The sequence below is a fragment of the Myotis nattereri genome (assembly GCF_964212035.1).
Source record: "Myotis nattereri genome assembly, chromosome: 10".
NCBI classification, from domain to species: domain Eukaryota; kingdom Metazoa; phylum Chordata; class Mammalia; order Chiroptera; family Vespertilionidae; genus Myotis; species Myotis nattereri.
This window is the reverse complement of record NC_138085.1, coordinates 42,987,104-43,000,612: the sequence shown is the minus strand read 5'-3', so window position 1 is coordinate 43,000,612 and position 13,509 is coordinate 42,987,104. Positions and strand designations below refer to the sequence as shown.

At 40.4% G+C, this 13,509-nt stretch overlaps 1 protein-coding gene across 1 annotated transcript in view; it reads right to left on the bottom strand.

The window, feature by feature from the left end:
* Nucleotides 1–13,292, bottom strand: part of GFPT1 (glutamine--fructose-6-phosphate transaminase 1) — a 59,239-nt gene extending 45,947 nt beyond the window's left edge. The window contains exons 1-2 of the mRNA XM_081101147.1: nucleotides 13,087–13,292; nucleotides 2,139–2,246 (exon numbers count right to left, since the gene is read on the bottom strand). Of these exons, the coding sequence (XP_080957273.1) occupies nucleotides 2,139–2,246; nucleotides 13,087–13,093 (115 nt within the window). The 5' untranslated portion in view covers nucleotides 13,094–13,292. The remainder of the gene's footprint in view (nucleotides 1–2,138; nucleotides 2,247–13,086) is intronic.
* Between the last annotated feature and the right edge of the window lie 217 nt (nucleotides 13,293–13,509).

Here is a 13,509-nt window from a genome sequence, read left to right as displayed (position 1 = left end):
AAATAACCCAGTTCCTTTCCACAAATTTCTAATAGCGTACTGAGAAGACAAAGACAAAAATAATTATATTCAGTCTGGTTTCAGATTATAAAAAAGTATTATACTAGCTTGTGAATGGAGTAGAGAAAAACAGAAGATGGGCACCCACCTCAGAAGCGCGATAAAGAGGGAATGTCAGGATGTTCTCTCTTCAGATTCTACTTAAAATCCTAAGGAGTCTGACAAAGTTACTCTGAAGGTATTGGAAAAGCAGAGTAATTTGCGGTAGAGAAATCACATGACAAAAAAAGTTTGAAAAATCTTTTTGGAAACAGTGTAAGAAGTTAGACTAGAGAAACAGAAAGAAGAAATCAATTCTCATAAGTTATAGCTATAGCAAATCTAAAGAAAGAGGGCCTTAACTAAACAATGGGAATGAAGATAGATATGGGTGATATTGAGTAGAAATGACTAGATATAACATGAGAAAGCAGGAGAAGTCTGGGTACCTCCTAGGCTCAAACAAAGGACTTGGTGATAAAAGGCACACAGAAAGTATTGATTGGAGAGTGGAGTGAAAACTGTTACTCAGTTCAATTATAAACATACAAAAGTTCTAATATCTTGGTTTATTGAGGAAGAAATATCTAGGAGGCTGTGCAATTTGGGGAAAACATCTGGATTTTAAGTCACCAACATATGGGAAGCTGGTGAAGTCAGAGCTCACCCATGAAGAAAAGTGAGCCTAGGACAGTATCTTGAAGAACATTAATATTTAAGAAAAAGAGGCCCCAAAGCAGACAGAAAAGAAATAATCAGTATGTAAGGAAGATAATGAGATGTGTTGTCAGAGAAGCTAAGGAAGGAGAGAATTTTAAGAACAAAGTAGTTGAGGAACTGACTTGCCATTAATTGAGGAAAGTCATCCTATATAATAAAAGGCTAATATGCAAATTGTCCCCTCAGGAGTTCGACTGCTTGCTATGATGTGCGCTGAGCATCAGGGGGCAGTGCAGAATGAAAGAAGGCCCTGGTTGCGGCCAGCAGCCAGCAGCTGGGGGAAGGCCCTGATCAGCCCTGATTGCCGGCCAGGCCTAGGAACCCTACCTGTGCACGCATTTCATGCACCAGGACTCTAGTGAAAGATAAATGCCCATCACAGCTGGCAATGTTAAATGTACAGAAAAAGAGTTAACAGAGTAGGCCTGACACTGGTATCCTTAGAAATGCCTGCTTACAAAGTGGGCCTTGGATTTCACAAGGGTTCCCACCACTCTGATGAAAAATAGTTCACTGCACCTAAACAGTCAGTACACCATGTGGCTTATGTTGAACAACTGTTTCTCTTCTAGGAGTCTGTAATTTTGGTACATATTAGACAGAGGGTGTCTACGTGACCAGGCCCTGATAAAAACATTGGGCACTCAGGTGCCAAAGAGCTTCCTAGGTAGACAACATTTCACACAAACTATCACAATTTTCTGGGGAAATTAAGAGCACCTAGTAAGACTCCACTGGGAGAGAACCCTTAGAAACTTGTGCCAGATTGCCTCCAGACTTCACCCATGTGCCTTTACTCTTTGCTGATTTTGCTTTCTATTCCTTTTTGTAATAAATCATAGCCATGAGTACAACTATATGCTGAATCCTTCCAGGAAATCATCAAATCTGAGGGTAGTCTTGGAGACCCCCAATACAGTTAAGGGAAGAAGCTAAAGTAGAACATAAAGTTGACAAAAAGTTATTTTTATTTGCTTTGTCATTTATTTCAGGTAGAAGACTCTTAAGAAGTTTACATACCAAAAGTCTGGAATAACTGGAGAAAATCAAATTAAATTCATAGAAAAGAAAAAAGATAATTTATGGACTAAGTCCTTCAAAATCTTTGTTCTACCATGAAACTGCCCCAGATGATTTATGTTTTTATGGTAACATTCTTAACAAAAGAAGATACCTATAAGAAGCAATACTCAACATAAATGATAATAGTATTGAAATTACATGAACCTTTAAGTATGAGAAAAGACAAAAATTGTTCAGATTTTAGATTTGCCCAAAATAAAGCAAACATTACTACAGGATCTAGTCACCTAAAACAAAATTTTTCCACTTAGATTCAGTAATCATGCAAAAGTCATATTTATTTTTAAAGGAATTACCAGCAGAATCGTATCCTCTGTATTCCAGTCTCTGAAGGCCTTTGATTAGGGTCTCCAAGATTTCTCGTCTTGTGCGAGGGACATGGTAGTTTAAGTAAGCAAATATACCTGCAAATAAACAAACACTTAATAAAAAATTCTGTCTAAAGATTAAAAATTAACATAATTATTATATAATCTTCATTTGCATAATTATGCCTAAGATGTGCAAAAATGTGAAGCTAGAGTCCATCTTTAAAAGAGAAGTAAATCCTCACTTCAAATTGTCTAAAGGCAATGAAACTTTTTCAAAGGGGGTTTTCCATTTGTAAAAGACTAAAGCAAATATGTCAAAATAAATGCTCATTTTTGCCCAGCCAGTGTGACTTAGTGATTGAGCATTGACCTATGGACCAAGAGGTCACAGTTCAATTCCTGATCAGGTACATGCCCAGGTTGCAGGCTCCAGCCCCAAGCAGGGAGCATGCAGGAAGAAGCAGATCAATGATTCTCTCTCATCATTGATGTTTCTCTCTCTCTCTCCCTCTCCCTTCCTCCCTGAAGTCATTACAAATATTTTTTAAAAAAATATGTGTGGTTTTTCCCAAAGCAGCTCATAAGGGTGGTCACATCTTCCATTACTGCCATTTTGTTAAGTAAAATTTAATTTTAAAAAACTAGCCAATCAACAAATCTGCTAAATACTGAGCATTATATTTAAAGAAAAGCATTTCCTGGAGTATTTTAAGCTACATATGGATCTTACAAAACTATACAGATGAAATAATTTTTCTTACTTTCAATAATCATGTTATCAATAACATTTAGGAATAAGTAATTTATAACTATTAATTATGTGAAAAATATTACCTAAATATTCTAATAATATGAGGAAATATTAATACATATATATAATCATGTTAAAAGAAAATAGCTTGAATCACTTATTCACCAGTTACTGGCTAACAACAAATAACTGCAATGTTAACAACTCTTAAGAATTCATAGAGGGGGAAAAAAAAGCAATAATTTGGAAAAGCAAAACTAGAAATAAAAGAACTAGTACATATGAACTGAGCAAGGCAAACAAAGAAATAGTAAACAAAACAGGCAAAAAATATCCACACTTTAGGAATAGCAGTATGGAAATTATCTGAGGCCTCCCATGATTGTGCTTTGGTCAAGGTGGAGAGAGCATTGAAAACCAAAATATTGCCAAAACCGGTTTGGCTCAGTGGATAGAGCGTCGGCTTGCGGACTGAAAGGTCCCAGGTTCGATTCCGGTCAAGGGCATGTACCTGGGTTGCGGGCACCTCCCCAGTAGGAGATGTGCAGGAGGCAGCTGATCGATGTTTCTCTCTCATCGATGTTTCTAACTCTCTATCTCTCTCCCTTCCTCTCTGTAAAAAATCAATAAAATATATTTTAAAAAAAAAAAAAAAAAAAAAGAAAACCAAAATATGCCGAAACCGGTTTGGCTCAGCGGATAGAGCGTCGGCCTGCGGACTGAAAGGTCCCGGGTTCGATTCCGGTCAAGGGCATGTACCTGGGTTGCGGGCACATCCTCAGTGGGGAGTGTGCAGGAGGCAGCTGGTCGATGTTTCTCTCTCATCGATGTTTCTAACTCTCTATCTCTCTCCTTTCCTCTCCGTAAAAACTCAATAAAATTTATAAAAAAAAAAAAAAAAAAGAAAACCAAAATATGAGGAAATTATAAGCTCAAGTTGCTTACTTATGAAATAATTTCCTTTTTCTTATATTACACTATAGTGTCACTGAATCATAAGGAAATAAAATTAACTCAGTGAAGTAGAATTCCAAAACAACTAGTCTTTATTTCCATTTGAAAAGATCTCATTATTTCTATAAATAGCTTGGTCCTATTGAAGCATTTCAGCATCCAAAAATAGTGAATTGTTAATATCCAACAAAGAAGCCATAATAATGGTCTGCTGAGCATCATGATCAGTATAATTTTTTCAAACAAACTATCATGCCCTTGAAAAAAAAGGAAATCCACATTTTTTCTTTTTAAATGTTTTTATTGATTTATTATTATTTTTTAGGGAGAGAGGAAGGGAGAGGGAGAAAAATATAGAAATATAAAACAGCTGCCTCTGGCAAGTCCTCTGCTGGGGATGGAGCTCTGTAATCTGGGCATGTGTCCTGTCTAGACTCGAACTGGTGCACTGGATGACACTCAACCACTAACCCACATTGGCCAGGCAGGAAATCCACATTTTAAAACTAAATCCAAAATAACCTGAAACAACTGTTTAAACTTTCCCCAAAAATGGAAGTATAAGGCCAAGAACTTATAAAAATTCTATATTTCATTATTTAAAAAAAACAACCTTACAATTGAAAAGATTTTTTAAAGTTATCGTATGTTATACAAGCATCTTATTTTCGCAGACACAACCTTGCATGAGATCTGGGGTTTTTATTGTTACTGCTGTTCCTTCATAAAGTAGCTATAATATGAACTAACTAAACCAATTATCAACTGTAAATCAAACTTTCATGTGTTCTACACTTATTCCCCCTATGGGTCACTGACTTATGATAAAGATTAAATGAAGAAAACTATCAGTCCCAAATAAGTATTTTTATTCGATCACTGAAGGACAACACACAGAATATAAATCTTTTCCTCAAATCACTGGACAAGGACTGGAAGAAAAGGATGACACACACACAGAAATTTTCTAAGATCAAAGTAATAAAGATGGGAGAAGGAAGAAAGGGAATTAACCTAAGTAATCCCTGGTTAGGAAAATGAAAGATAAAGAGATTAAATCTGCCAATTTTATACACCAGCTCCTTGACAGAAACAGTGGCCTAAAGACAGTCCACCCCTTGGGATTAGTGGGTTATCTGTAATCTTGGGGTTGCTGGGAAAATAGAATGGCATATAACCCGCCTATCAGGCATGCAAGGGCATGTTTACAAGGAAGGTATTCTTAATTCAAAACAGTGCTTATTAGGGTAGAAATCACTAGATTGCTCCCATTTCCAGGTCTTTAACTTGTCTTATCAAACCTCCCAATAAACAGTTCTGCTTAGGGTAACTACAAAATCCTAAAAATACTCTCCACTGCTCTTCAGTAATTGCTCCCAAACCACACAAAGTAGTTGTAGGGAGCACAGGCCATTCCCTACGCCCAAACCAATAGATCAATGGTTCTCAACCTTGGCTGCACATTAGAATCACCTGGGAATCTTTTTAAAATCCTGATTCCTGGGCCTCACCCTCTGGAAATTCTGGTAACAAAGAAACAGAATTTCCGTATGATGAGGCCCAGAAATCAGGATTTTCAAAAGATTCCCAGGTGATTAATGTGCAGCCAAGGTTGAGAACCACTGCAATAGATGCTCCAGGTGTCATTCTCAGAAAATGGCAACTTAAATTCAAAGCACTTAGGAGCTCCTTGCTTAACAACCTGGATCATGGACTTGACACACCTGGTCAAAAGCAATTTAGTCATAAGTAAAGATTTTTAAGCCTTATTAAAATGAAAACTGAATACAACTTAGCTAACTAATCAAATCATTAAAGTGCCTATGCCTGCTTGAATTTATGTCCTTAAGAAATTTTACTTCTACATATTTTTTCACTTAGCAACCTCAGTATGTTGAGACCCTAAACAGAACTCATCAGTTTTGTGTTCAGATTAGTTCTCTAAATTTTATACTTTCTGAATCAAACTCCATCTACAATAACAATTAAATTTCATCTATTTGTTTTACTTTTTGTTAATCCTCACGCAGGGATATTTTTTCCCATTGTTTGTTTGTGTTTTTTTTCGTTTTTTTTTTTCAGAAAGAGTGAAAGAGAGGGTGGGGATGAAAAAGAAAAAAAGAGAGAGGGTAACATCAATGTGAGAGAGACACATGGATTGGTTGCCTCCCGAACGCGCCCCAATCTGGGCTGTGGATCGAACCTGCAACCCTAGTATCCACCCTTGACTGGAAATCGAACCCATGATCCTCGGTGCATGGGCCAATGCTCCAACCACTAAGACACACCAGCCGAAACCGGTTTGGCTCAGTGGATAGAGCGTCGGCTTGCGGACTGAAGGGTCCCAGGTTCGATTCCGGTCAAGGGCATGTACCTGGGTTGCGGGCACATCCCCGGTGGGGGATGTGCGGGGGGCAGCTGATCGATGTTTCTCTCTCATGGATGTTTCTGGCTCTCTATCTCTCTCCCTTTCTCTCTGTGAAAAATCAATAAAATATATTTAAAAAAAAAAAAAAAAGACACACCAGCCAGGGTCAATTAATTTCATTAAAAAATTTTTTTCTTATAATGCAAGTTTACAAATTAATTCACCGCCATTATTAAAGATTCGAATTACACAAAGGCTACAGAATGAATTGTGAAAATCTCTTTCTAAAGGGGAGATAACCAACATTAATTCAATGCATATTGTCCCAATCTTTCAGCTATAAATGAACCTAGATATATATGGCTTTAAAGGGCTTTTTAAAAACACATAAATTGGATGACACTGTATATATTGTTCTGTACTTGTTTAATTAAAATGTTGACATCTACCCAATTCTATTTAATGGCTGCATACCAGTATATAATAGTCATATTTTACCTAAGCATTTCCCTACTGAGATGTTCCTACCTCTTTGAAATTATGAACAATACTGCAATTAAAGTTATACACATCAACTAAATATTTGTCATAAAACAGTCAATACTACTATAATTGTAGAGACACATTCAACAGGTAAGACCCCTTTAGAAGTTCAACAGGTAAGGCCCCTTTAGAAGATGAAATACTATGAGATAAAATTTTCTACATTCCTAAAAATAAAGTAAAAATTTATAGTATAGAGTGACACAATGAAGGATTTCAATTATTTATGTGTTTTCTAATTGTTTACAAATATTTTTCGTATTTACAAATGTTGGTTTGAGTGTCCCCTAGTTTGCTGGAAATATACACTGCCACTGGAAGGAGCTCTATAACACCTCTCCCTGCACATTTAACAATCTGGAACTCTAAGCACTATTTAAACCCTGACACCTCTAGTTATACTATCCCTCACAGTCGACTTATGTCATCATCTTTCCTGGGAAAAATCATGCACTTCCCGCTCACAAATCTTCAAACGTTTAATCTCTCCCACTTCTCTCTGATCAATCATATCAAACCAGTTTTCCATTATCCTCCCAAGCCAGCTTTTACTCCTGCATCCCTGACACCCTTATAGTGAGGTCCATCCACCCATTTCAGATTCACTTGCAAAACAGCCCTTCCAACAGCTGACCAATCTTGTTAATTCATAGTTTGTCTAACTTTCCCCCAGATATTTTTCTAAAGTCTAGAATCGACTATTCTCAAATTACCATTTCTCCCTTCCCAGATTCTTTCTCATTTTTGGCAGATTCTCACTTTATAGAACCGAAGTCTTCATCTTCATCTTAACAGCATAATACATTATGTACCCTTATCCCTCCTTATAAGCTCAAAACAGAAAACATTCTACATATCTGAACCAGCCTCTCCTACTCATAACTGTTGATAAGTATGGAGGAGAGATTGTTCTGTGAGGTGACTGCTGCCTGTCCTATAAGCTGGACCCAGACGGCTTTCTGCAATCCCTCCTTACAGACTATGATCATAATTAATGTTCACTCTGACATCAATCAGCACCCCTCCCTTGCCTCCTGTTATGTATTGGTCCTGGAACAGATTGTTGTCCTCGTCAATGTAATTTCCATACCTGCTAACATTCTTATACTAGTACCTGTTACTATCTCCACACCATTTCTACCCTACATAATTCTCTGGTGCCTGCCAAGTTTCCCTTAATAAACTCTAGTAATTAACAGATTGGAGTGGCCCGTATCTTTCTTCAGTCTTTCCCTGCCCTCCACTTACGAAGGTAGATTTTCAGTCCTGTGTTTTTTACCCTATGTGTCCTAACATAAGTAATTCTTCAACTTTGTAAATACAGAACTTTTTAAAAATATATATTTTACTTATTTCAGAGAGGAAGAGAGATTGAAACATCAATGATGAGAGAGAAGCATTGATCTGCTGCCTCCTGCCCACCTCGCACTGGGGATTGAGCCCTCAAGCCACATATGTGCCCAGACTGGGAATCGAACCGTGACCTCCTGGTTCATAGGTCACTCCTGGTTCATAGGTCCGTGCTCAATCACTGAGCCACACTGACTGGGCTTAATACAGAACTTTTTGTTAACATCAAAATATTTTGAGGATCCTATACAATAGTGGGTTGAATTTTTATTATCTAACTTTTATTCAAATTACAGATAATGCTTAGAACATGAATTGACCAATGAATGCTCCATAACAAGTTCATAGCTCATAAATCAAGGACCACAGCTCTAGAACTCAACTTTTCAACTCTATCAGAAATCTCAGTTCCACAACACTCCCTTTGTTAGTATACTTGCCCTCCTCCTCAACACAAATTCAGGTCCTTCTGCCTTCATATATGCAACATCTCTAAGGATTTTATTATAGCCCAATGCAATTAACTTCTCTCTACAGTATTAAACATGGATGACCTTCTTCTACATTTGCAGATTCTATCCAATGCAATACATACTACTTTGGAACTCTTTTGCCTTTAACCACAGGTCTTTGGCCTCTTTTCCTGGCACTTCTATTTCTTCTTTCAAACCCGCTGGCAGTAGTTCTCAATTTATTTCTGACTCCATTGATTGTTGGGTAACATATGCCATCAATATCTTTTACAGTGTATTAGTTCTCTACCAGCTGGCACAATTACTCAATGTAAAAGTCCTGCCCAATCATCTATAACATTCCTGGCCTAACCAGTTTCTCAATTTCTATTCATTCCACTTAGGGTTTGTAACATGGCAATGAACAGGGACTGTGTATTATCACCTACACCTGTTGCATGTGTATTCATTGTTTCCTCAAATCAGACAGCAATTCCTTAAAGGCAATTTCCTTGTTTTAGTCTTCTCTCCAAATGGCAGAGTGCCAAATATAAAGCCATCATTTCAAATATCTTCTAACACTTTTGAGGTAGCTGAAATGTAGTAAAAAATTCCAAGACCACAAAAAAAGAACACTATTTTGCAGATGCTAAATAGGGATGAAGTGAAAGAAAGGTTGCATAATTAAAGGTTTAAGAAATACTGGTTCCAGGTTAACAGGCTTATTTGTAGATCTTCTTAGAGCCTTTAATCTCGCTAAGTGCAAATCTCCAAAAGCAGAATGTCCCAAACTTGTGTGTTATAAAACTCTTTCCTACCTTTTACTGCTCATTACCAGCAGTCAACTTATTAACTTCTCCCTTTCCAGGAAACACAATTGAGGAAATGCTTAGTAAGCAATTAATTAATTTTCTTTAACAACTACTTTATATCCAGTATGATTTCTAAGGATATGTTAATATTACTGGTTTTATGACTCATCCTAGCAGCAGTCTCAATATTCTTCAATTACCCCCAAAGTCACTAGACAGTATACTTACAAAAAACTTTTTAAGGATTCATTTCATGATACTTTTAAATTGCAGCTCCCTTACTGCTTTTAAATATAACCTCACTTAGAAAAAGTCTATTTATATACACCATCATTTATTTTAAAAAAAAACAGCAAAAACTGTTAAAAGATGCGGGTAGCTTCAGCAATGTGGGGCGCGGCCACAGTGTTTTGGACAGGTTCAAGCCTTGGACTACTGAGAGGGCACAGTCCTCTCATTGCCACATGCAAGTCCCAGCTTGGATGGCAGAACCCTCCCAGCACAATTATAGCCAACAGCTATAGCTGTAAGCTTGAGCCTGTGGTCCGAGCCTGTGGTCCGAACACGTGGCCCCACGTGCCTGAGTGATAGAGTTCAGGTGCATATAGTGGAGTGGGACTGAAACCAATGAGAATGTTGTAAACAACTTGATCACGCCCTTACTTTGCCTCGTGGCACCTGCTAGAAAATAAAGACACAGCTTGTGAGTGTCGTTGCTGTCTCTCAGAAGCAGCGTCCCACCGAGACCCAGCTTTTGTTCTCATGTCTGTCTTTTCTTAATCCTTTCATCAGCCCCACTGGGGTTCACCCTTGGCAGTGCCGGCGCAGCACAAGTGGTGCCCAAACAGGGACTGAGTTCTGGGACCAGGGACTGAGCTATGAGGAACAGGGCCTGAGTTCAGGCTCCCCACACAGCAAGTTGACAATCTCTCACCAAAGCCAAAGGTTAAAAAAAAACAACAAACACTAAAAAAGAACAAAATGTATTCCAAAGAACCAAGAATAAGAGGAAGATAAAATAAATTTGGGACATAAACATGCTATTCTTCTCTGGGAAATTCATAACTCTTAGCACATTAAAGTTTCCAAGAAGTCCTCCAATTAAAAAAAAAAAGACAGTTCAACATAGTTTAATCTGTTGCTCTCCAAATTTACTTGGCCATGGAATCTTTTTTTTTCCTTAAGCATACCACAGACTTATAGCCTTCATTCCTCTACTTCAATATTATGCAATGTTGAAATAAAATAATCTTTTAGAAAAATCTGAATAGGCAGCAGGAAATCAGAAGGTAAGTCTGAATTTTCCCACCTGATCTCATTCCCCACTCAATTTTTCTGTCTAAAAATTTTACTGCAATGACTAAGATGTGGGAGGAAAATAAAGACGAACTTTTGTCCTAACAGTTAACCTTCATAATTAAAGGGAATAAATTCTAGACCTTATTCCAGATCATGCAAAATTGTGGTCTGGATAGGATTAAAAGCAGGACCTCAAAAATAACTCAAATACCAGTTGTTTATTCTTTATAACCTGTTTCCTCAGCACTAAAACATTGGAATGGGGATGTTGGCTAAGTGATATGCGACATCTAGTCTCCACCCTAAAAGCCTCACTCTAATTTGCACCTTTTCTGAACCAGATCAGGTTTTTTCTTTTATAGTACACTAGAGGCCTGGTGCACGAAATTCATCTACGGGGGGGGGGGGGGGGGGCGGTGTCCCTCAGCCTGGTCTGCACCCTCTCCAATCCGGTACCCCTTGGGGCATGTCTGACTGGGGCATGTCTGACCGCTGGTTTAGGCCCTTTCACAGGGCCTAAACCGGCAGTCGGACATCCTTCTGGCAGTCAGACATCCTTCTCGAAATCTGGGACCGCTGGCGCCTAACCACTCTGCCTGCCTGCCGGCCTGATCACCCCTAACTGCTCTCCCCTGCCAGCCTGATCGTCCCTAACTGCCTCTGCCTTGGCCACAGTGGCTTTGTCCGGAAGACATCGGTCTAATTAGCATATTACCCTTTTATTAGTATAGATATTAGTATAGATACTTTGGCTTCCTTTTTTTCCTGGAACAAGATGAAGAAATTATCTACAACCAGATAGCCAGGTACTTAACTCAGTGCACACTTCATCATTCAGGGACAGTTAACTAGCAAATGAAGCACATTGGGGATCAACCAGTTTACTACTCACAGCTCCAAATTAAATTATGTGTTCTTGCAAACCACTCTACTATCAGAGCAAAAGTCGAGGCAGCTCGACTAATAATTTCAGAAAGCTATTTAAAGGTTTTCTTTTTTGTTTGTTTTTTTAACCTACTCTAAATTTAAACATGCTCCTCTTTTTCAGAAGCTGAAATTTGCATAAAGTTTAATACAGGAAAAATAAAACTAACGAGAGCTTGTCACCTCCTGCTCAGTTCTTGCAAAAGGCTACAAAGAATAAGTTTCCCAGATCGTTTCAATTCCATCACAAGCATACCTCCCTTTCAAAAGTGTTATGTTTTTTCCCTGTCAGGAGTAAGGTTAGTTGTAAATTTCAATGAGAAAGGTAATGAATGAGACAATTCTTTATACTGACAATGAATGGCCAAGTTAATACCAATTTTAGTGCAGACCAGTCATTTCAGATTCAAACCATTCCTTTTAGCTAACACTTTTAGGTACAATTAAAACAACTAAGTCTCAAAACATGGAATAAAATGGCCTTTTTTATTCTTATGTTAATCCTCACCCAAGGATATTTTTCCATTGTTTTTTACAGAGTGGAAGAGAGCGAGAGAGAGAGAGAGAGAGAGAGAGAGAGAGAGAGAGAGAGAGAGAGAAACATCGATGTGAAAGAAACACATCGATTGGTTGACTCCCTTACGGGCCAGGCCCAGGGATCGAGCCTGCAACCGAGGATCGATCGTGCCCTGGATCAGAACAGAGCCACTGAGCCAAATTTGCCAGCTACGGCAGGCCTAACTTTTTTAACTTTTCAGGTAAAACATTCACTAAAGGTAGACCATTATTTTTCATTGATATTTTAAACGGGTGCACATGCAAGTGATAAATGGCGTGTGATCTATCGCCACGGTCACTTCCGGGCCTCTTTCCACCGGATGATCAGGTCTCACCCCACTCTCCAAGTTACTAATTAGCAATGGTTTCTGTTGAGACGGGGATGGCAGGAAATAAGACCATGTGTAATGCCACTGTCATAGTTCTAGTTAAAGTTCTGTTCTCTACTGGGCCTGGCGGAAAGACAGCACTAAACGTAAGTATTTTTTAAAAGGTAAATCCTAGGAGAATACAAGGTCAGTCCAAGAGAACCTCGCCCGAGGTTCCACAGGTGGCCTCCCGCACCTGGTGGGCTCCGGTGAGTCCGCCCCGTCCACACCGCAGTTCCCTCGGCCCCCTCTTCTTTCCCGGTTCAGCACAAACACCTCTCCCCCTCCCGTTCCCTGCTCCGCGCCTCGCCGCCCCCTTCACTCCCCCAGACCGCTCCAGGGCCCGCCCCCCTCTCAGGTGCCCTCCTCAGTCCACCACCCCCCCACACACACACACCCCCGGCTCGCAGAGGCCGGCCCCCGCGGCCGCCGCGGGACGCCCCCCGCCCTTCATCCTGACTCCGCACCCTCCACACCGCCGCTCCCGCCGGCGCCTCGGGCCTCGGCAGTGCCCGCGCCGCCCCGCAACACGCCCCCCGCCCGCGGCCCCTTACCGCACATGATGCCGGCTGCTCGCTCGGTCCGCTAGGAGAGTGGTGAGCGGCTGGCGAAATCGGGAGCACACGGGAGCTGTGGGGCTATCAGCGGGCTTGGGGGTAAGGAGGTACCCGCACGACTCCCTCGAGGATGCGACAGCCGAGGTAACGACTCCCTTCTTGGCCTCCGGGACTCGCCAGCAACTGCCTCCTGGCCCCGCCCCTCGGCACGCACCGCGCCGCCGCCGCCTCCGCCTCCCGCAGGTCCCATTGGGCCGCGTCCGCGCCACTCACGCACAGGTCCCGCCTCCCCGAGCCGCCCCGCCCACGAGCCCACGCAGGCGCTGGCCTGCTGGCAGCGAGGACGTGGCAGCGGCTCCCGGCGCATCCGCTTTAGGTTCCTGGAGCCGCCCGGCCCCGGGGCGAGTAGCGGGAGGAACG